Source organism: Necator americanus, chromosome III (assembly GCF_031761385.1).
Source record: "Necator americanus strain Aroian chromosome III, whole genome shotgun sequence".
Taxonomy (NCBI): Eukaryota; Metazoa; Nematoda; class Chromadorea; order Rhabditida; family Ancylostomatidae; genus Necator; species Necator americanus.
Genome location: NC_087373.1, coordinates 30,877,676 through 30,900,996, shown reverse-complemented (window position 1 = coordinate 30,900,996; position 23,321 = coordinate 30,877,676). Strand labels below are relative to the sequence as shown.

At 39.8% G+C, this 23,321-nt stretch overlaps 2 protein-coding genes across 4 annotated transcripts; one reads left to right on the top strand and one right to left on the bottom strand.

Annotated features, from left to right (window-relative positions):
* Window positions 1-285: 285 nt before the first annotated feature.
* Window positions 286-2,550, bottom strand: RB195_011517 (uncharacterized protein; the record flags this gene model as incomplete). 2 transcript variants are annotated; one of them, XM_064192966.1, is made up of 7 exons in its annotated part: window positions 286-410; window positions 650-658; window positions 721-783; window positions 842-847; window positions 972-990; window positions 1,047-1,175; window positions 2,377-2,550. In XM_064192966.1, the coding sequence occupies 7 exons, from the start codon at window positions 2,548-2,550 to the stop codon at window positions 286-288; spliced, it is 525 nt and encodes a 174-aa protein (XP_064050548.1). The 2 variants fall into 2 exon arrangements, with proteins under 2 accessions (XP_064050548.1, XP_064050549.1); XM_064192965.1 differs by lacking the exons at window positions 286-410; window positions 650-658; window positions 972-990; window positions 1,047-1,175 and having other exon boundaries at window positions 768-783; window positions 842-906.
* An 11,643-nt stretch (window positions 2,551-14,193) lies between these two features.
* Window positions 14,194-19,365, top strand: RB195_011516 (uncharacterized protein; the record flags this gene model as incomplete). 2 transcript variants are annotated; one of them, XM_064192964.1, is made up of 4 exons in its annotated part: window positions 14,194-14,430; window positions 18,497-18,545; window positions 19,006-19,067; window positions 19,300-19,365. In XM_064192964.1, 4 exons carry the CDS (start codon window positions 14,194-14,196, stop codon window positions 19,363-19,365), a joined length of 414 nt encoding a protein of 137 aa, XP_064050546.1. The 2 variants fall into 2 exon arrangements, with proteins under 2 accessions (XP_064050546.1, XP_064050547.1); XM_064192963.1 differs by lacking the exons at window positions 18,497-18,545; window positions 19,006-19,067; window positions 19,300-19,365 and having other exon boundaries at window positions 14,194-14,442.
* Window positions 19,366-23,321: the final 3,956 nt, after the last annotated feature.

Here is a 23,321-nt window from a genome sequence, read left to right as displayed (position 1 = left end):
TATAAACAGAAGAGAAGATAGACCATTTGAAAGCGCATTACATTTCAATCCATAACATCTTCAAATTACCGAGAAATAGGGAAATTAGAAGGATAAAGTGCCTTGTCTTGAATAGTTCTTACTGGAAGCGCCAAAGCGCTCGACTTCAAATCACAATAGTAAGAGAAATGAACGCGAATGCGGCTTATTTCATGACTTGCAGGATCAATTGAAATTTCAGCTCAATGTATCCATCCTCACAAACAAGCCTGGTACCAAATTATTCATCCCAGAAGGACCAAAGAGTTAGTTGTTCTTGACGGTGTCCAACCATCGACAGAACGGCTGTTGCTGAACACCACGTCCAAGGCTGAGAAAATTAGACATCCGACATGAACGCACATTTCCAAATCCACTATGTAACGTGATTTCTACAACTCGGGATCATTTGTGTGGAGGTGAGGGTGCCTAGAATGAATCAAAAGAAACAAGAAAAGAGAGTAAATCAATCTCATTGCAGAGTAAATGACCTTGTAATAGGTTCAGAAGTGGCAGAACTTTGCAAGGTCATTACTATTGGCTCAGGATTCTTTGCCGTGAGTACAGTCAACTACGAAACAGAGTTTTTTTTTTCATTGCAAAGCACATATCTAAAGGAAATAGAACTTACCACTTTTCACTGAAATGTCCCATTATTTCCATGTTCATGTTGTTGCAATTGCTTAAGAAACTTAACAAAACTCCTTGTCACCTGCCCGGAACCAATTCTGTCATTGTGAGCTTGTTTTTCAATAACGTTGATAACTTGAAAATAAAAAAAAACTTCCAACGAAAAAGTACATAAGGTCTATTCCAAACTTACTCGCAACTGGAATAAAACAGCGAACGGAGATCGAACAGCACTGGTCCCATGGTGTCATCGGTATTCTACATCGCCTTCACAACGCAATAATGTGTTTTGCTTGGAATTCTCAAAGCAAAATTAGAAGTACAGCATGCTTTACTTCCAAACTGAAACATATTGAAATCATGATAATCCATGAAATACCAAACAAAAAAAAACGAACAAGTAGTATTACAGTATGCGAACGTAGATGTACACATAATTTTGCAGCTTCTAGGAAATAGGACCGCTCCCAAGCACAGGAAGCGCTTCCCCTTGGATAGATGTCCGTATTGCGCTCGCGACGCGGGCGCTAAACGGGTTTCGCATTAGAGCATGGAATTATCAAAACCAAACAAGAAAAATTACAGACAAGCTCACAAAAGAATAACTTTGCTTTTTAACAGCACATTGTTTCTCGACATTGTTGTCAAAATGATGTGTTGATCGGAAGAACAGATGCTTCTAAATATGATGAAGCTGGAAGATGTGCGTATAACGCAAGAATCTGAGCAGAAGGCACTACATCAGTAATCGTAAGTCATTCCTTGGAAAGAGATTGCCATCTCCGTCAACCATATCATAATGTATTGTACAGTGGTTGAAGGAGACTCTCGAAACTTCTCCACAAAAACTTATAAAAACACTTGCTTTTTCCTAACGTAAATCACGATGTCACTTTGAAAAAAGCATCCTAGAGTCATTCAGCATTGAAGGAGGAGCCCAGCGACCATCGCTGGTTCATTCTTTCCAGAAAAGAGACATGGACCTCAAGAAAGACTCAAGAAAGGTATCAAAGTTTGGATTGTCCGCGTTTTGTCCGCGATTGGATTGTACTAGGAAATCCGAGGGATTCTGCTGTTGTTAGAACATATTGTCACTGCCGTTATCTACGTCGCTTTAGAAATAGCAGAAGCTATACGGTAGAAGCTTGAAGGCAGCGTATCAAAAAACTGACGTGTTACAGAAACCGCAGAAAAAACGTAGGGATCGGGTTGCAAATTACGTAAATGAGCATAGCTTCGCTCAAATCCCTTATTCATCCTATAAACGGCATAGGAACCATTTTCTAAATCTGCAGAAAAAAATCCTACGATTTACGTAAGAACGAGCACCATTGTACTCCACTCAGTAACCGATTCATTTGTTTTATTTGAATAGGCTGGTGATGAGACCTGATTAATCTTCGACTGCTCGCTCATAAAAGCAGCACGTGCACAAAAGTGGTGCGGTGCAGCTGATTTCGTAGGAAAGAACGGCGTCCTCCACACCATTTTTACGACGATTAGGAAAACATGTACTTTTCCATAATTTACAACCCGAACTCTACGCATTTCCTCGGGTTCCCGTACCTGGTCAACTTCATGATACGCTGCCTTCAAGCTTAAGTGCTCCTTCTCCACGACAACACTCGCACTTCACGTCGCATCAGAAAATCAGAAGACTCACATAAGAAAATTGAAGAGCGCGGAGATCAACTTTATCCTCACCCTCCGGGGGGATAGATAACGTACCGGACTCGTCTGGGTGGATAAAAACGCTGACTTGAGGTTACGTTGACCAGCTCCCGTGAGTGTAAGGCTGCACATGCGTTCGTAAACTTCAATCGATTCTGAATTGAAGTCGAACGAGGCGCATTGAGATCCATCAACGCCGTGCGCTTCATCCTTTGGTTCTTCAGGTTGCATTGTCCTACCAAACTATGAAGAAAGGAGAAATTTTTAAAAGTTTTTTTTATTAGTTCAGTATTATGATCTTCTATTTTGTTATGACCAAAAGTCCGCGAAACCTACCTACGCTTTTTTGCGAGAATAGACGAGACTTCTGTATATAGAAAGAAGAAATAATATTTGGAAAATGTCCATAACTTTTGTGTAACCCCCTCAAAGTTAAATCGAACTTTGTTTTTATATCACCTAATCACAGCTCTTCTCGATTACATTCCGCCTACACCTACCTACACAGTCAATGTATTGGGGTTTTTGTGTGATTTCCGTTCGAAACCGGCAGTGGAGGTGGAGCGAGGCGAAGCGAAGGTGTGATTATGTACCTCCTCAGCTGATGTAGCGTCCGTTCATTTTGAAAGCTGTCGCGGATTGTGCGAAACCCTCCCTACAAAAGGTTTACTTCTTCACAATTCAATCTATCACATATTCCTCTTTTCTTGGCTGGACCTGCGTAAATTTTCTTGATTTTTCTCCTTGCCTACTTTACGGGGAATAATAAACTAGCCGTGGTACAGATTTCTGCAATCTACTGAATAAGTGTCAGAAATAAACAATGTCACATAGCTTTATGCCGTAAATTTTCCAAATATTTTTCCGAGTAGCTTGTAGGACTTCCGTTATGGTGCTGAACACAAGCATTAGCAAGGCATTCCAAAACAAAATGTAGTCATTATCCGGAAAATTATTATCAAACATGAGCTACGCCAAAAAACATGTAGCTAAAGGGAGCTTCAAGACGGTCATTCCTCATTTAACTTGATGCAATTGTAATGTTTTTTTAGGTGCTGACCTCTAAATCGTAAAGACGTATGGAAAACTCGTTTTCTTTGTGGAACATATGTTGCATCTGGAAAATATCTATGATCTGGAAAATTCCCTGCAAAAAGGATACGTTACCGACAGCTGTGCGTTTCAAAATAGTATAACCAGTCTAATAATATTAATTAGTAAATTAATTTTATTAGATGGTTAATTCAGGAAAATTCATTGTTTTTTAGCCCGAGAATACAAGTAGAATAAAAGATAGAGGCATAACGCTAAAAAGGAACACGCACAAAAAGGATGAAACAAACAGTGGGTGAGTAGAGTAGAGCGGATCAAGGAATCAAAATTGATCGTTTTTGTGTTATTGTGCATTTCTGAGTAGCGCACGAATTATTTCTCAACCCAGTCCTTCTTAAAGCACCTCTGATACCCTGATTCTCTGGTAATTCCGTGGCCTTTTTTTAATTAAAAATACAAGAAGAGATAAAAGTGGAGATGAAATAGTTAAAAAAACACAGACAAAAAATAAGAAACGATAAAGAATAGATAAGCACCATAGAGTCAAAGCCGGTAATTTTCTTTTCTGTAAGCATTCTTGTGTTGGAAAAAAAACCGCCAAGGACTATTTCCAAAGCAAGTGGCCTACCGATTTGCTCAAGTGCAATATCACATTCTTATTTTATAATCACGATAGAAACACTATTTTTCCTTTTCGACTATTAATCACTCGAGGATTCTTTTCGTCGCCACTTTGTTTTCTTGTTTGCGGTAAACAACAATTTTTCAAGAATAAAAACATCTAAGAAAGATTTGTCGGCGTTAAAGTCTCCCTATGGCCTCGTTCGGTTATATTTATTGTGTTTACCCGTTAGTAGGATCGCATTGCATCGTTGCATCCGTGCAGATGAATCCAAGCTTTTTAGGAAGTATTGGAGATTCATTTTCTAATGATGCTGGCGCCCTTCGAGCATTTTCATGATGCAGTATTTCGTTTTGTTTGCTTCTTAGTCTTGTTTTGCTGTGGAGTTTCGTCGTCTTTCACTCGAAATCCCTGAAATCCAATTCATTCATCGGTCGGAGCCCATATACCTTCTCCCTTCATCGTCTTCTTTTAGTCCTTTATTGTTTGAACTCTGCGATTGGAGGAATTTTCAGGAAAAAAAAGCAACGTTTTCCATTCGTACTCTGCCAAAGATTTCCTCCCTACATACTTATAACAGAAGAGAACTATACTTGAAACACCTCAGAGATGTATTTTTTGTTAGTTTAGAGCTCGTCTTCTTAAAGATGGGACCTTAACATAAGCATAGAAATCGTTCGGACAATGAAGTATAAACGTGTTTGAAGCTGATAGCGCGTGAAGAACCATTCATATATTAGATTATGAATATTACGAGCGTTTGGAATTTATATTCACTCAGATTCCATGAAAGATTGAAATACGATCTGTACGAATTAATACGAAAATCAATTTAATGGTGTATTTCAACTGCTCGAGATTGTCATCTCTCCACAAAATAATTTTTTTTTCAGTTTTCAAATCTCTGTTCTTCAAAAGAAATTTTCGATCTGTGCAGGGGCAGGAAAAAATAGGAATAACTTTTGTTTTTTTTTGTGAAAGCATGCTGTCTTTTTCAAACTGTACTGGCCGGTAGAGTCACAGAAAGGAGTGCTTATCCGAGAAGGGTTCTAAGAAACTTTCCAGGGAATTTCTCCAGGAAATTTCAAGTTAAAATTATATGACTTAGCTAGGTTCCTATTGTATACTTCTCTCCCATATCCTTTCACTTTCATTTGGTTTTCTACACGTTTATGTTTTGTACTTATTCATCCTTCCAATGCCAATTATCGTTGGAGGAAATTTGCTTGTAATTATTCTAATAAGTTCTATTACTTAGACCATCAAAAATTATTAGCGGTATTTTTCTTGTAGTATAAAAAACGTCTTTAGTCAGGTGAAACATCCATTTCCGTACCTACACTTGAGTGTCTTTTCTCGTAAAACTGTGTACATATTCTATTTTTTATTGACTAATTATTTTTATCTTCTCGAATATTAGCGGTTTTTTTTCTGAAAGTCGGGTGTTAATAGCTGCACAGTAAATGGTACGTATCAAAAAATTTCTTATCCGCGTTCTTCCAGACAATCTCGCAGGTTGCTCTGATATTTTATTTCTCTTTGGGGAACAGATATTTTCCAACGTATTTTTCCAGTGACAGAAATCCTTCTTAGGTTCTTCAGGAAAAGGATTTTCTGCAGAGTGAGACATAAGAAACTGTTTTATCTTGATGAGTTCCGAGAATAAGTCACATTTTTCTCACGTCACGTTACAAAATGGCAGCCGGACGTCACTTCACCACGGGATGCAGAGAAATCTAGTTAGTTCTCATAAGCGAATCGTGAAAAATGAATTCATGTGATCCAAACTCTTTAGTCATGCGGCTATGGGAGGGGGCGGTTGTCCGTCATTACATCCACAAATGATTTTCATTGCACATGTTTCGTATTAGAACGAGAGAGGACATTCTCGAGGTCATAAACGTCATTTCCTTCCTATACGACTCTTCTTTTATTCCCTCATATTCTTTTTTTACGGTTGTTTACACAGCGAAATCTTTTTTCTAGGATGTTTTGGCGAAAACTATTGGTATCGCTGGGGTTAGTCCATAGTGATTTCGGGTCAACTGCTTTTTGCTTGGGAGTAAGGTTAATTTCTACAGAAGAAATTCCGTGGCAGCACTTCCGCGAAAAGTTGAGAAAACGTACAGGAAGTGTTATGTTGATGGATCAAAGGAAATCGTTATTCGTAGATTCAACAGCCATTTCTGGGATTTCTGCACAATTTGGGTCTCGTCATGAACGCAGAGATAAGGAAGAACGAGTCCTAAGAATTGGGAAAAGATTTACTTTTCATTCGACTCTTTCCAATAACATCCTCCCGTGATTATTTTTCGGGAAGATCAAACTCTTTGACAAACTTATCGGTTAGAAATTATTATACTAGCTAGTTTATATCCCCGTTCAATTCGTTGATTTCCTTGTTTTTCACTGTTTTTGAAGTGATTCCTTGGAATTCGGCCAGGCTAGCACTTCTTATCTTCACAACTTCTGCATTTTGCTCTTGTTTTATCTGCTATGCAGGTTGCTCGGGGTTTTGTAAAGTAAATAATTGTAAATTCCGCTCATAATTTCGGATACACTGTAGCTGTACGCAGCATTGGTCAATAATGAATTTGTTTCCGATTCGTGATCTTCTTCCCTTATTTTAGGATTTTTCTTGGGTTTTTGCTTCGACACAGCTAATCAAATTAACTCTTTACTTCTCCGTCTTGATAAAATCCTCAGTTGGCTTTGAGAAAAAATCTTCGGAATAATGGTATTTTCTTTGAAATTTCTGCGAAAAGTTTCAATGAGATAAGAAAGTGTCGTTTAATATGCATTTGCTTCGAAGTTATCCGTGCAGTTATACGAAATTACACAAATTAGACACTTTTTTAAACTATCCCGCTAGGCTATTCCCTTGATTAGGTCCTATCTTACTTTCCTTCGTTTATATCCAAAATTTATCTAACGCTCAAATGGGAAAAAATCTACGAGGAGTGGAAGGTTCACTCATACAGTTAATTAGTATTTTGGATCTATTTCTCTCACAAAAGGAAAAATCAGAAAAATCGTTTGACAGTTACATAGAAATCGATCGCTTCTACATAGTTGTGTAGAAGCGATCGATTTCTATATAACTGTTGAGCTATCGATTTCTCTTTGTCAAAAAAAAAGTTTCGCTTGGATTTTGGGTCTTTTTGCAATTAGTACGTTGTTCCTGAGCAAATCTTCCAAGTCACTTTACTTTATCAACTTTTTTCCTGGAACAAGAAGGATTTTGGGAATGTAACTGCAACCACGACCAGACCCTGGAATCATTTTAAACTGCAGGCGATGATGCGAGTGCAAACGAACAGTATGTTTAGGAATAAAATGCTCAGTTGTGAAAAAAAATCGGAAGTATCTTCAGAAGAAAAGGAAAATGTCCATAAGCACAGAATTACTTCAGTAACTCACTATGTGTGAATCTTTAGGAATCTAAACTTTTAAGCTGGATAAATCTCTATTTTCTGTGCCGTTCCAAGTTTCTCAGAATTTCTTATCAACTCCACACTATTCTGAGGTGTTGTGATCCGAGGACAGAATCAGTTAATCGGCAAATCTTCTCAGCTACTAGTAAAATCTGTCAATCTGCGTTCCACTTGTGTTTCTATCGGATTCTCGGAGATTCCCAGAAACCTATTTTCTTCATTATTTCACGTTAAAGCGGTCCGTTCCTTTCAAAAAGAAGCTTCGAGGAAAACCGATAACTCTCTCTCTCTCAACCTCAGGCTTCAGTTTTCATCAATTTCTTTGGCGGTTGAATGTAAATGACAGAGTCCTATTTTTGGCGTTTTCCATTTTCCAATAAATTAACTGTTGTGTGAAAAAGTGAGTTAAATGAATTGCCGGCGATACATGTTTGATTCAATCGTGCCATATATTAGCTTTTGGTCGATTGCAAACTGGAAACTGCACTGAATCGGTAAATATTTTCTGACCATAGGTTAGAAAATCAGTTGTAACAGGTGTGAAAAGGATGGATGTAAAGCTACAGGGTTACAGCACCGAATTGGCATAAAGAAGTGAAAACAAATCGAAAATCCACCATATTTTTACATTTCATGATCATCATTCATTTTCCGGGCTTCCATTCCATTCAACTTAGAATTCAATTCTTCTATGGCTTCCAAAGGTCTCACAGTAAAGAGGTGCAGTAAAATTCAACAATATCCTAGTTGATTGGCGATTCTATGCGTCCGTTAATTATGCAACTGATGCGTATCGCTCAATGTTACCGTAATCCCCACCTACTGTAGGTCCCAAATCTAATTCTTGCGTTTTTTCTTCGCTTGACGCACAAATGTAGGTGTGTTCGTCATCCACAAAGTATGTAATATCTTGGGGAAAACTCGCTGAACGCTCAACTGAAAACAATAATTGCTACCAACTTTTTCTCCGCTCCTTTTTAATTATATTTTAGATGGGCGTGTGGGAGTTCCTTGTTTATTCCAGAGTTTTTCGAGTGTGCAATCCTAACTGGGTAACATACACAAATGTACAGATGTCGTCGATTGTGTTTAACCGATTGAACTCGACGCTTCATTTATTGTGGGCACGCAGTGAGAGGAGAGAGTCCATCAAGCAGCGAAAAAGCACGCGTCGCGTCACCTGGTAGAAGCGGAGAGTGGTAAAGGGGGTCCCGTAGCGAATTCCTTCGAGGCACTACGTATCCAGTACCTCAACGATGTCACGTTCCAGCCTATTTCCTCACTCATAAGGGTGGGTGTGGTGTAGCGGTTAGAGGTTCCGCTTCCTGCACGATCGATCGGATGTTCAAATCAGGCCTTGTGTTCACCAAGCCTTTCATCACTCCGGGGTCGATAAATTGGTATCAGACTTGTCTGGGAGGATAAAAACACCCACTTGACACATCGGCAAGTAATTCTGTCGGCCAGTTACACGTTCGTGAACCTCAAACGATTCTGAATTGAAGTGAACGTGGGGGTGCATCCCAAGCGGATTGATTAACGCCAGAACTTTATTATGACTTTATTATTACTTATGATGTTATCCATCTTTCTTATCTGGATCCTTTTTATCCTTTCTCCCTCGCTCATGGAGACACGGACAACCTCCCTAAACGGTCTCATGGTTATATGAGACGCAGAGAACATCGCAGTTACAAGAATTATAGGTCCACTATTGTACTAATCATACTGTAAGTACGGATTGATCTTAGAAGTCTATTGTTACATAGTTAACACAATACTAGACGACGAATATCGCTCACAATATTGCAGCTGACAGCGAATAAATGATGTTATTCATCGGAATGGCTGGGTTCGAGGTTGTGAAGAGCACCTCGCTCCTTTCGGTTGGCTTCTGGATCTTCTCGACGCTGCTCTGGCTGCCATTTTATGCGTGGCGTTAGTTTCTCTGTCTGTGTCTGTGATCAGCAGTTTTCGTCTACGAATACACTCATCGTGCTCTGTAAACCAAACTCTGCACGTTTCTTGTGCTAACTCAACACTCTTACACAAGGAAATACGAAAATAAGAAAATATGATAAGAGTTGTGGAAGTTGCTATGTCAGACAGACCAGTAATGGGAAGAATTGCAATTTAAAAGCCTAAGTACATTAGAAGAAAAGACGATCCTATGCATAACATCTAAAAAACCTGGAATTTTGTTTGGAATTCATTTTCAGGAAGTACAATAATCCACTAAGACGAGCTCTTTTTCTTTCAAACGTTTAGAGGAATAGTAGGTCTCTCCCTTAAACACCTCTTTACTATCCTCGATTCCAGTTATGCACGAGAAGTGATTTCTATCGAGCTCTAATATACTTCATATGTTCCACAACAAAAACGAAATCACAATGACTTTACCGATCAAATGGACCTATGATTACTTTCGTTGCACGATACTATGTCAGAGGCTTACCAGTCACACATACATATATGGCTCATCTTGTGATGGAAAAAAATCTTTCCATTTGGACTCGGAAGTCCTGCTATTGCTAGGATTATTTTGATTTTTCTACGGGATCGTAATTAATAGTTTCCGTAATTAAGACATCCGTGATAGTCGTTTTTCCCATGGGTTTCTCTCAGCAGATCAAGAAATTCTCATAAAAGCAATTTGGCCGTTATGTGCTTTTGGAAAGATATTTATTTTTTTGGGATATGGGACAAAATCTAGATTGGAAACTCTGAGTCGGCCTCTAAGGAATGTTTATGATAACCGTAGAACTCCCGCGGAATGCCGATTTCGTACGAAAAGCTGTAACCCGGATGCTCCTGTAACCACATTTTCCAAACTTTTTCATAATTTCTTTTCTACTTAATTTTTCTCACCAACCACGCCTTCCCATCTGTCGAGATTTTTGCAATTAGTTCTTAGAAATGCTCTCGGACTAACTCATCATATGTTGGCACTGGTTGCTTTTCCGAAGTTTTTCTACCACAACATATGTATTTCACAACAGCAATAAGTCCTATTTTTCTCGATAAGTGACATACATCGGCCAATTTTACTTATTTCATACGTCATTTTATAAATAAACAAGTTTCTCCAACGAGATTAATGTTCAAGTGCTTTTGGCGAGCGCAAACCACGTCATTCATTCGTTTCCGTAGAAGTGAATCAAACCTATCAATTTGTAGGAATTTCCGACTAGAGATCGAGGTACGGTAACTTCCTTTGCAAACGTATCTGCTCTTTTAATATGAGCGATCTTCAACAGAAATTCCTTTGGTTTTTAAATGCGGATACGGAGCGTAACGGCTGCAACAACGACGGTACACATAGAGACGAAAAACAGCGCAGAGTGCTGTACACTTGCGCATAACAATTAACGGGATGATGAGGTGTTTTTTTTGTTCTACGCCAGATGTCTGCTGTGTTGTTAACTTCCGGAATATAATGTATACGATGGCAAACCTATTGTTCAATTTTTTTTTTGACATTCATCAAGGGTTAACGGTTTCGAGCATATTTTTTTTTCTTTGCTTAGATTCCAAGGAAGAGAATCCTTCTATTATGTTGAGGGGTAACTTGTACCCTTTCTTTTTCAAAGCCAAAAAGGTAGACGAACACATATGTCAAATCATAAATCGTTAGATAGAGAATTTTCCGCTCTGTGGGCGGTTTACGTCCCTATTTTTTAGTTCTACTATTTTTGCTTTCCCAGGATGACTAAAGTGAAGTGCAAAGTGGCGAATATGAAGCATTTTTGATAAGCTCTGCTTTTTTCATTTAAAGGCAGCGTATTACAAAATCAACGTAGTAGGGACGTTCCAGCGTTCCCGTAGATTTCGAGTTGTATACTACGGAACTCGACATGGTCAATCTCCTTTAATTTAATCATAAAAAACAGCGTGAAAGTCGTCTTTCTTTCCTACGAGGTATCTTTGAACGCGCCATCCCTGTTGACGCGCCGCATCCACGTGCGAGCTGTCCAAGAGCAATGACACCACCTCACCACGCTGTTCAGATGAAACCAATCAATAAATTGCTGAGGTGACTGGAACATGTACATAGAAGACCGTTTTGACGTACCTGGTAGGAACTAAAGCTAAAGCTCCCACGCCGTTTTAGTTTTACGACGAGTAGGGAAATATGAGTGGAACCACGTTGGGTCCCGTAATCTACAACATCAATGCTACAGGTCCCTTGCGATTTACGTTCTTGATACGAAATTTCGTGATGCGTTGCCTTTAATCGAGGTCTCGCGAATGACAAAGCCTCAAGAGTTTTCTGATGTGCATGGAGGCCACCAAATGGACCAAAAAAAACTCTGAAAGCCTTAAATATTTCGTATTACGTAAATTGAAATTATTTATATACATGCATAATCTGTACATTTTTTTACTACGTATACCTTATTAAAAGTAATTTTTGCTTTTCTCTTCGGTGGAACGTCTTCTTCTAACCCTTCCATCTATGTTGGGATGTTATCCTAGAGATAAGTCGTTATGGATATTTTTCATAGGCAACGTGCTCTAGTCTAGGGTAGATTATTACGTTACGTAGTACATTTTCTTCGCTCCCATTCTGTCAAGTGCAGTTACAGGGAGGCGGTGTATCTCGCAATTTACGGCGCAAAAATTCTGTTAGCAGTGAAATTGTATTGATTTTCTCATTTTCTACTAAGTAAAACACAGAGTTAGCCTACAGTCCTACCATGATTTCAACATTACTTGCGTTTTCACTATTTTTTTTCATAAACCATTAGCTTTCTGGATTAAGAGATTCCTACCTTGGAAAACCTCCTGTTCAGATTATTTTTGCTCGTTCTCATCACTTCCTCACTCACATTCTCCTTCACTACCCACTTCTATGGATTCTAAAACTTCTTTTCAGGAAGTTTAAATTTTCGCTGACTACAAGATTTTTGCTGAGGGTAGAGAAAGCAGCGCTTATCTTTATTATTTTACAACCTCGTCTGTTTTCCATGCCAAAGCTAAAATACGCCTTGTTGTTTCTTTCCTCTTTGTGTTTCTCTATTTTCAATGAAATTCTTGCATTTTATTACAAAACAAGAAAAATTAATAAACTGTGTAAATCAGAATTTTTTTTCAATTTTTTTTTAAATTTTTGAAATAACGATTTGTTTTTGGAATCGCTCACTTTTTCTCTTGGATCTCTTCATTTCTCTCTTTTCTCTTGCATTACACGTACTGTGAGCACATCCTGAGAATGAATGAGATTTTACAACTTTTAAACTTGTTTTTTCTTCTCATAAAATTATTCGAGTTTTTTTGAGACAACTTTTTCATTTTACTTTTATAATTTCTAAAACAATCAGGTGCATAACCATCTTGTAGGCTGCTCTAGCTTTTAATGTTGGGATCTCTCCACGAAAAGATAAAGTTAGTTTTTTATAGATCACATATGTATGGGCGCGATCACGCTCAACTCGTACTAATGAACCCTATAAAGGGCGTGGGAATCTGCCTTGACGATCAAATTCTCCCACGAGGCACACGTATACGCACCATATCTGTGAGCGCGGGCATACGTGAAGCGTTTGTCACAGAGGCAGCGCGGACAGCTTGTTTCTTGTTCTCTCGCTGTGAGTACTCAAAGTACTCCAGCCTTGTCTTTTCGTGGAAAGATCCCAGTAGGCGACTTTGCAAAACTTTAGCCAATAATAAAAGACTAACAACCTCGCGTCTAAAGGATTGTAACAACCTCGTCGTCCGGCTCAAATTATTAGCACAAACTGAATCATCATTATGCCAAGGTTTAAGAACGTCGTACATAGAGAGGGACTCTAGTATCGTCAACTGCATGATATGGAGCCTTTGACTTAATATTCTTGAAATTTAAAATTTTGCCAGCAGTTTACTTCCGTACTGATCATAGACCAGCTGCACACGAATTTGTTAACCAACCTTATTACCAAACGTCTCGACAAAACCCTTCTCAGAACCTGAACTATGCGACCCGATTCGCAAATCAACTAATCAAATTCTTCCACAAGTAAGTGTGCGGAAATGTAGGACTGTTTTTTTCTTGACCTAGCCCAAACAGTGGTCACACATGAGAGGAGTCTCAGGAGCAGTAACGTTCGATAATCTCAGGCGCTCAGGACGCTCCAAGGAAAACGCTCCCGGTTTTAGCACCGAAGAAGAAGTTCGCCTCTGCATCTGCAGAGACAAGATCCATATGCAATACTATAGGTGTGGTCCGCACTACTCACTTCAGCCAGAAGAAGGCTGAGTCTGAGGAGGTTTAGTCGTCAGCTGAAGCGTGGTAATGAGAACGAATGGACGTCAAAAGTGAAGTTGGAAAAGGAAAGCTCAAGCTCTGCTAATAGGGCAAGATGAAGAGATGTTCGAAAATCCTAAACACAGCCAACGGAGTCGATGTGGAGGAGGAAACCCGGCCTTCTGGAGGGAACATTTTAGCACCTTGCTGAACCGCCGAGCGTCGTCTGCCCCTGATCTCGTTCACGTGCCAGTTTTCATCACGATCAGCGAAGAATCACCGACGAAGTCGGAGGTTCCGGTCTTTATCCAAAAGATGAGAAATGATTAATCTTGTGGAGACGGCGGAAGTACCGCAGAAATGGTGAAATATGTTGGTCTGTCGGGTGGTATTGAGATGACAAAAATCGTCCGTTCAGCATTTATTGACGAAAGGATACCTGACTCGTGGATACACTCTAATTCAATCACCATAATTCCTCTCCACAAGAAGCTATCCGTTACAGAACCCAGGAACTAGGAACATTACTGCTGCGTGTAATGTACAAGATTTTGGGACGGATCATCCAGAAGAATTCGTACGCATACTTAATGACATGGATAGAAGAACAACTGCTGCGGTTTGAACACCAGTCGGATATACTACACCGTTCGAAGTGGAAACCTGGAGACAATGGGCCGTGGCAGAACCCTTTCTGTTCAACATTGCCATCGATGACATCATGCGAAGAACAGTTGAGCAGTGTCCTGCTGAACGCACTGTCTCTCGATCCATTGGTGGATCTCTGAAGATTTGCAAACCAACGATTCGCACTTCGCGTTCGCACATGAAACATGCATACCCAACGGTTGTGTGTTTCCCAACAAATCCGTCCTCTCATCTCAGCTAAGAGATCAGATAGGTCACAAAGAGTTCTACCCAATCTCCTGTAAGGTGAAACAACAAAAACAAACAAATTTTGTATAGGTAATATTGTAGAAGCAGCTCCAAGTTTGCTGATCCTTCAAGTTTTTCTCTTTTTTTTCGAGGTGTTACTCCGAGAAAAAATCGGAGTAAAACTATTCAAACCTGCTCTCCTCACGCTCTCACTTCACTATACATCATTCCACTCCTTCATCCTCTTATCGCTTTGAAAATCGTTTTTACTTTTAAAAGACTAAAACTGCATCTTTCTTTGCTTCTAGAGTTTTTACAATTAAGTGCATTTAATTGACCATAATTTTAAGGTGCAATCTAAATAACCGCCTTGATGTCTTCGCTACATTGTTGACACATCGGTCACTTTAATCGCACCGCTTTAATTGCATTTTCACTGAACACATCCAAATTGTCCACAAACATCTGCTTGTTCGTAACGCTCGTCCAACATTACGTCCTTGCCTCCTCACATTGCCCTCATCTAGTCTTTGATGTCTTCGTCTAGCACAACAACGATAGCACAAAAACCATACTGAGATGACATCTAGATGAGGAACGACCTCTCAGGTGACGTAGACAATGCCAATTATTTTCCGAGATTTTTTTCCAGTGAGGTGTTTTTCCAATGGATTTCTGGAATGTTTTACCGTCATGTCCTCTTTCTTCATTCTATATTTTAGTTCCTCTGCAGAATACGAAGTTTTCTCACTTTATATAGTGCCGTGAGGTACTTCTAGGATTACAATTTTTTGGGTATTGACTAGTCATTTGAATATTTTGCAGTTTTGATCTCAAGAGAGTGGAGAAAAGACCAGTTTACCCAGAATAAACGGAAGTTGTGCACTCACACCTCCACTTATATTTTGGGGCTGTTTATTTTGCTTAAGAGAACACTCATGCTTGGAGATCGGGAACAAAAAAATTAGGGCATGAGTGGTCTTTTAGTATTTATTCCTATTTAATGGCATAAAGTACGGATAAGCCCAGAGTTTTACAGTCGAAATGATATTTTCAAGTCTGCCTGAACTCAGTTCATAATTTTCCGAAGAACTGGTTGTTTACAACAAACGGGATGAACCCGTTCACGACAACACCTCCGAAGTGCTCTTCACTGAGCTGTGGTGCCGACGGTTGCTGGTGGCGACACCCGTTGTGCAAACATAGATCCTTTTTTGATCCACGTGTTTGGATCTTATGCACTTTACCATGGGGATTATTGCAATTTTGAAATTTCGAGAACGCAAGGGAACGCCTTTGGCACTATTTCCTCGAAAAAGCTTCTCAAGTATACAGTAACTTGCTGGCTTTTAATCACGTAGACAGTCTAGAGTCGGCGTCGATTGTCCTCAGTCGTATGAACCATACAAACCTGGCACATATGGAAATCCATATTGTTCTCGCTATTTTTTATTTTTTATTTTTTACTCGTGAGCGTGGTCCAGCTTATATTCGTGGACTACTCTCCCACTCCTATCCATCCATGGACAAAACCGAACATCGTCAATTTCGTGGTAACGCTGCCCTTATGTGAACTAAGTGCACCGCCAGTCATCGTGGGTTTAATGATGCAACGGGATTTACGAGTAAATTCAATATCTCTGCGTGATATCAGTATTTTGGCGAACGTCTGTAAATAAGGATGAGCCACTTAATATCACTGATACTTTTCTAATTTCTGGTTCCCGCCTTCGGCCTCCGTTTTATTCCATCGCATATTGCAAGTCTCTTCAATAAATGCTCCTCTTTTTCGTTCTAACTCACCCCCGCTTACACAACGCCGAAGCTTTGCAGACTATCTGTTCACACAGCTAGTAGAAGCTCTCCTGTCCGCTCGATTCTTATTTGATTTGTGGTTGTGACGCCATACTCAGATCTGTCAAGGATAACTTCGCTGATCTCTGATGAATTTAAGGCAGCATACCACGAATCTGAGGTGGTACTGATTTCAGGTGGAGTATTCGTATACGGGATCGTAGATTATGGAGAGGTGGGTGATTCCGTCCATTTCTTCCTAATTGTCGTAAAAAAACGGCCCTGAAGATACGGCTTCGAGCGCTCCGGCGCGCTATTTTCTACAAGGAGTTCGACTGGAGCGCGCCAGCGTTGTGCACGCGCCCCATCTTCCGGACCTTTGTTTACGGCAATTAGGAAGAAATGGACGGAATCACCCCCTCTCCATAATCTACTATCCCGTGTGAGAATACTCCACCTCAGATTCGTGGGGTGATGCCTTTAAAGGATGAAGGATAAAGCGTCTGACGTTCATCAATCCCCTTCTGATGCCTCAATGGCATTCACTCCAATTTAGAATTGCTGGGAGTTTACGGTTTACGTGTCTAGCTTGTACAGTGACTTGCGGGCGCAGTCGATGCATCAACTCACTTTTTTTCCTCCCAGACTGGCTGGCTCCCTGCTGGCAATTTTTCGTTAAAGAATGATTAAGAACCTGGCTGGCTCTAGAGAGCCGCTGACCGTGCAGTCATTGCGGAACGTCTTTCTAACTGCGTCACAAATTCTCCACCTGACCATGAAATGTAAATGTTATGAACATATCCAGCTCATAAAATGCTAGCATATCTCATTAAAAAAAGACGTGGAAAACATCATCTTCATCGAATGTCCTCAATCCAACGAATATAACTAAAATAAGCACCAGAAGCTGCCTCACTTGGACAATCAAAAGCTTGTTGTGGTTCCTCTCGTTCTCCTAAGCGTAGTAAGTTGCATCGTCAGAGGAGACGGATCACACACACCTTATTCTAGATTACTTGGGAGAACTGAGCGTGATTAGGCTCATATTCGTGAAACTCACCCCAACCCCTATCTATTCATTGAGAATCCCACTGTCATCAGCTCTGGGATGTTTTGCCGTGGCCTTTAAGAATTTGCTGTAGTAGTAGTAGTGTCTACAAATTATACTACCAGTACCCATCGATGAATATGATCTGCACCCAGCAGTTGTCGTTTTTTCTACATCATGTGGTAGTCTCAAGACTTTTATTCTTGACAAGATTTCTCATTTTTGGTCAACCTCAAAGATCTTCCTGAAACTTTCCATATGAGGTAGAATTGGAGGATTGCACATGAAAAAGAAGGAATTCGAGCGATAGATGCAGTAGAACATAGGGTTGCACAACTACTGGTCCTAGAACTGCTGTATGTACGAAAAGTTGCCTTTCTTAAAGGCATCACCCCGCAAATCTGAAGTGGTACGGGTTTCAGGCGGGTAATGCCTATACGGGGTCGTAGATTGTGGGGAAGAGGTTGATTCCGTTCATCTCTCCCTGTATCAGCGTAAACGGACGAATTCGGACCTGTTTCTTACGACGGCTTCTATTGCAATGCGCAACCACTGCGCTCCGCCCCGCCTGCGATTCGTCGAAAACCAATTCGGACGAATCGCAGGAGGGGCGGGGCGCAATGACTGCGCATTGCAACAGAGGCCGTCGTAAGAAACAGTTCCGGGGTCACTGGTAAAAGGAGAGATGAGCGGAATCACCCTCTTCCCCACAATCTACGACCCCGTATAGGTACTACCCGCCTGAGACCCGTACCTGCTCCTCCTCCTCCCCCCCCCCCAGATTCGTGGGGTGATGCCTTTAAGCAAATGCCAATGTTATTTGGGTTTTTTTATCGACAAACCAAAAGCAATCAAATGTTAACAGCACAGTTGTTGACATTTTGATTGCATTTCAATGAGCGCATATCGTTAGCATGCACTCGGAAATGCGTCTAAGCTTTTAGAACACCATCTGCCCCATTAGATGTTCTTTAATATTCCATTTCGCTCAGCAGATTCGCGGGTATAAAGCAGCGACCTTCTCCGCATTTTCTGCCCCCATGTTTCCTGTTCTCATTACGGAAGGCAAAAACTTTCGCCAAGTGCTCTATTAAAACTTTTTTTCAATTGCTGTTCTCTTAAAGGCGGTCATCTCTGAAAACATTCTTTGCGTCCATTCTAGGAACATCGTTGGTAATTCTTTTTTTTTAGTGAAGTGAAAGTGAAAAGAAAGGTTAGTGAAAAGAGGCAATTGTGAGTTTGAAACCGAATAGCTGCGAAACTAAAATAATAACGAACGTTTAGCTCATTTTTATTCGTATAGTGGTACGGTAAAACGTTAAAGGTGAAAAACAACGACCACATCGAATATTTTGTTTTTCTACGATATACTTGTTCTGTTACTGACGGCTCTAGTGGTATATCTTGAAAAATTCTCTTGGGTTGCAAAGCAGAAAGAAAGTCTGCAACTGAACTTTTATATTATTTCATCTCAGTAGACTCCACGTAAACCTGTAGAGATCCCCCAGCTTCGAAAACTCTACATAGCTTATTTTAGAATTGCGAAGAGTGGCATAGAAATGCGGAGAGAAATTTAAAAAAAAACGCAGTGATCGGAAACCGTAAGAAGCACTACGTTACCTGCTTATTTTAGATGAACGTCCTCGCCGTTGTGACGTTTCTGATCTTCTCTACGTTTGCCGTGGTCAACGGACGGTACGTAAAGTTTTTCTTTCTTTTTCATGGAAGAAAAAACAAAAAAAAAAACGCAAAAGCACCAGAACAAATTAAATGCTTAATACAATATTAATATTACATTATATTATACGTATTATTATATACAATTATTTCTACATTTTATCTTTCTACTACCAGGTATTTGCAAACGGAAAGTGATGGAGGAAAGTAGTGTGCGCTCTGGTAGAAGAATGTAAATTGTGAATTTCAGCGGCTTTCTTGCATTTCTGCCTACTCGGGTGCTGCTCCCGTTTGCAGCCAGGAGGGATGTTCCTAAAAATTTCTTTTGGAGACTTGGCTAGCAACTACGGACTAATGAAATAATGAATGAATAATTCTGCTATCGTGCTGTGTTTCCAAAACATTACATATAGTTGTGTCAAATCGTGGGTGGTAAACTGCAGAATTGGAGCAGTTATCCTCCTATGATTCCGCTGTTCTCCTCACCCTTACTACCTTTCAATAACCAGTTCATTCTCACAATTTATTTCCACCTCCCTGTTTTTCGACAGCGAGATATCATATTTAGACGTTTTAAATATTGTTTTATTAAAGACTTGATATTTTTCCCAATGTGGTAAAGGATTGGTGCAGGTTGATGTCTTGTTTCTGTCGGTGAATTTTCGATGCTCAGCATCTTGCGCGCTCGGATATTGAAGTGTGCGACTAATTCTGTGCCTGGAAATATAAGGACCATAGATCTGGTACCGACCCTGTTTTATTTTCTCAGACATGATGCGTGAACTGAAATATTCCTTCACACAAATTCGATGCTATGACATTTTGCTGGCGTGATTGACGGTTTCTGGTATGAATTTTATGTAACTTATCCTTGTTTTCTTTTCTGGATTTTCATGGTAAAAGGAAAAGAGATAGTTAGAAAAAGTTCTGAAAAAAAAAGAAAAGTAAAAATTTCTCTCTTTAATACATACACTATACAGAAAATGGATATAATACTGGAATATATAATTTCTATAGAGTAGAAAATGACACAAAACAAATAAGAATTAATTACCCATCGTCCAACAGAAAATTAACAAACAAAAAGTGAAAAGAACTAAAACAAACAAAATAGTAAAATTTAAAGTTAAAACATGTAGTAGGAGTTTAAGGAAGAACCAAAAGTAGATCTAACACAATATTTTTCAAAAATTTCGATGGACATTCCATTAAAATCCCTTAAAAATCCAGAAGTTAGCAGAAGGATGTTATGGAAGATGTTTACAACCTTACGACTGTAGAACATCAATAGATGTGGGGAGATATTATCAAACCTTATTGGTTGTAAAAATACGTTACCTTTTTTTCGAATTTAAAAATACAGATCAAACCAAAAAATGTCACCTACCGTTTGGTAGGGAAATTCTTGAGCAGTAAAATCTTTGCGCTCATTCTTCACTTTTTTTGGTTCTGGTTTCCTTCGATCGCTAAAACAAGAAGTCAAAAAAACAAAAAGAGGTAGGGTCGACACAATTTGTTTTTTAACCATTTTTCGAGATCATTTTACATGGAATCGAAGAGCTGAAGTCGTTGAAGCCGAAGTGGGTGCTGTATATGGAGCCCAGTGCTGGTCTTCCTTCATCGAAAACGGAAACTGTGATTTCAAAAATAAATTGCACACAGATTGCTCAACTGTCGTGTGTTGACGAGAACTGTCTACTTCTTCTCATTTTTTCTCCAGAAGAAAAAAAAAACTGCTGCACGTTGTTAGCTGGAATAACACTCACCGCTGTTATTCCATCTACCTTGCTGCTATCGTTCCCAACGTGTTCCACGCATCGTTCATTGGGTGTTTTCAGAACGCTTTTTTGTCCTTTCCTGCTTTTTCCTCATATTTTTTGCTCTTTTTCAAACGTTTTCCTGGCCCGTTCCAGTGTCGATCACAGGCAGCTGGAATTTCGTGGTTTCGGTGGTTTCAATGCCTTGATTAGTTGCAGAAATTAGAGGTGACAAGAATTTTTCATTTCTTCCGTTTGACACTTCGTTTTAATCACCTGAAAAAGAGAAAAATAAAAAAGAGACTAAAAACATTGTAATGCAAGTCTTCTGTGGACCGAAAAATTCTTTGTCGAATGATTTATAACATTTTCCCAATAGCTCTTGTTTCAATGTGCACTTTCGAATTCCGGAGTCTCTTCCGGGTCAAAGTTGAGCGATTTTTTTCTCCCTCTCTCTCAGGATGAGCCATTGATGCCTCACGGGGAAGCCTCCGCTAGTTCTCCGGTATCATTAGGATAAGATTAAAAGATAGAGGCCTGAATATTTCTTTTGAAGACCGCTCATACTAAAAGAGCATAAACGTTTGCAAAAGAAGTTACCGTACCTCGATCTCCAGTCGGAAATTCGTATGCATTGATAGGTTTAATCCACTTCTACGGAAACGAATGAATGACGTGTTTTGCGCTCGCTCGCTCGCTTGCTAAAGCAGTTAAATATTAATCTTGCCAAAGAATTTTGTTCATTTATAAAATGACGTGTGAAATAAGTAAAACTATCGGATTTATGTCTTTTTTCGAGAAAAATAGGACTTGCTGCTGTTGTGAAGTATGTGGTGGTAGAAAAACTTCGGAAAAGCACCAGTGCCACCATACGATTGGTAGTTGAAGGTACGGGAACATTTTTAAGAATTAGTTTAAGAAACCTCGACAGATGGACGCTGACGCTCAGAAGGTGGTAGAAGTTAAGGAGAAAAGAAGTTATGAAATTGGTTGGGCAACGTGGTTACAGGAGAATCCAGGCTATAGTTTTTCCTGCAGAATAGAGATTTCACAGGAGTTGTGCGGTGATCGCAAACATTCCTTAAGGGCGGAATCTAAGTTTTCAATCTAGACTGTGTCCGCTATTCTAAGAAATCAATATCTTTTCAAAAGCACATAACCGCCAAGTTGTCTTCCTAAAGATTTCTTGATCTTCTGAGAAAAGCGCATGGGATGAACAGCTATCACAGAATTTACTAATTACTGTCCAGGAGGAAAGAAAAAGAAATCCTTACTCCTAACTCCTAAAATATTTCTCCATTCAAGTACAATTTCCAGTTCCCATCGACCAAAACCTAATACATATATGGCACGATTAAATCTAACATATTTCGCTAGCAATTCATTTAACTCGTTTTTTTACACGACGGTCGATTTAACGAAAAACGAAAAACGCCGAATGTAGATTTCGTCATCCCCTCTGGATCGCCAAAGAAATTAATGAAAACTGAGGCCTGGAGATGGAGAGAAAGTTATTGGTTTTCTTTGAAGCTTCTTCTTAAAAGCGGAGCACTCGAACCAGATTTTACTTCGGATCCAGCTCAAAAATTTAGGTTTGCATTGGTTCATTCACAGTGAGTTATCCCGTGGTAAAGGATGATATCTTTTTCTTTTGAAGAAACCCCTGATTTTTTTTTCTGAACTGAGCATTTTATTCTCAAACGTTCTCTACGCTTATATTCACATCATCGACTGCTGACATCTCTAATTTTCTTCTTCTTTCAAAAAAAAAGTTAAGAAAAGAAGTGAACTGGAAGGTTTGCTCAGAAACGATACACTAGTCAGGAAATGACTCAACGTTCAAGTGAAATACGGGGTCGTAGATTGTGGGGAGAGGGCGATTATGTCCACTTCACTTTCATTTATCAGTGGAAACGGGCGGCCCCGTAATTTTGTTTCTTATGACGGTTTATGTTGCAATGCGCAACGTCTGCGCTCCGCCCAAACCCGCCCCGTCTGCGATTCGTCGAAAATCCATTCAGACGAATCGGAGGCGGGGGCGGGGCATGGGTGGCGCGCTGCAATTGAGGACGTTCAGGGTTGTCCGTTTTCACTGATACAGGGAGAAATTGACGGAATCACCCCCCTCTCCATAATCTACGATCCCATATACGAATACTCCACCTAAAATCAGCACCACCTCAAATTCGTGGGGTGGTGCCTTCAAGTGAATCCAGCGAACTGTAATTAAAAGAGAAGAGTTTTTACTCTAGAACCGACCAGACAGCAAAATCCAATGGATTGAGATCGGGCCAGATTGACGGCCAAACACATTCGTCCAGGAATCCAGAAGATTGGTCTCGCATCACTGCAGTGTCTTCTTTGCATCGATGACTGGCGGCCAATCTCGCTGAAAGGTCCAATCAATCTCCTCAAGGTTTTCTTTGGCCCAAGAAATCCACGCATCCCTGGATTTCTCATAGTCCGTCACACTTCACGTGGACCACCATATATTTAGATATTCTACATGTGATAT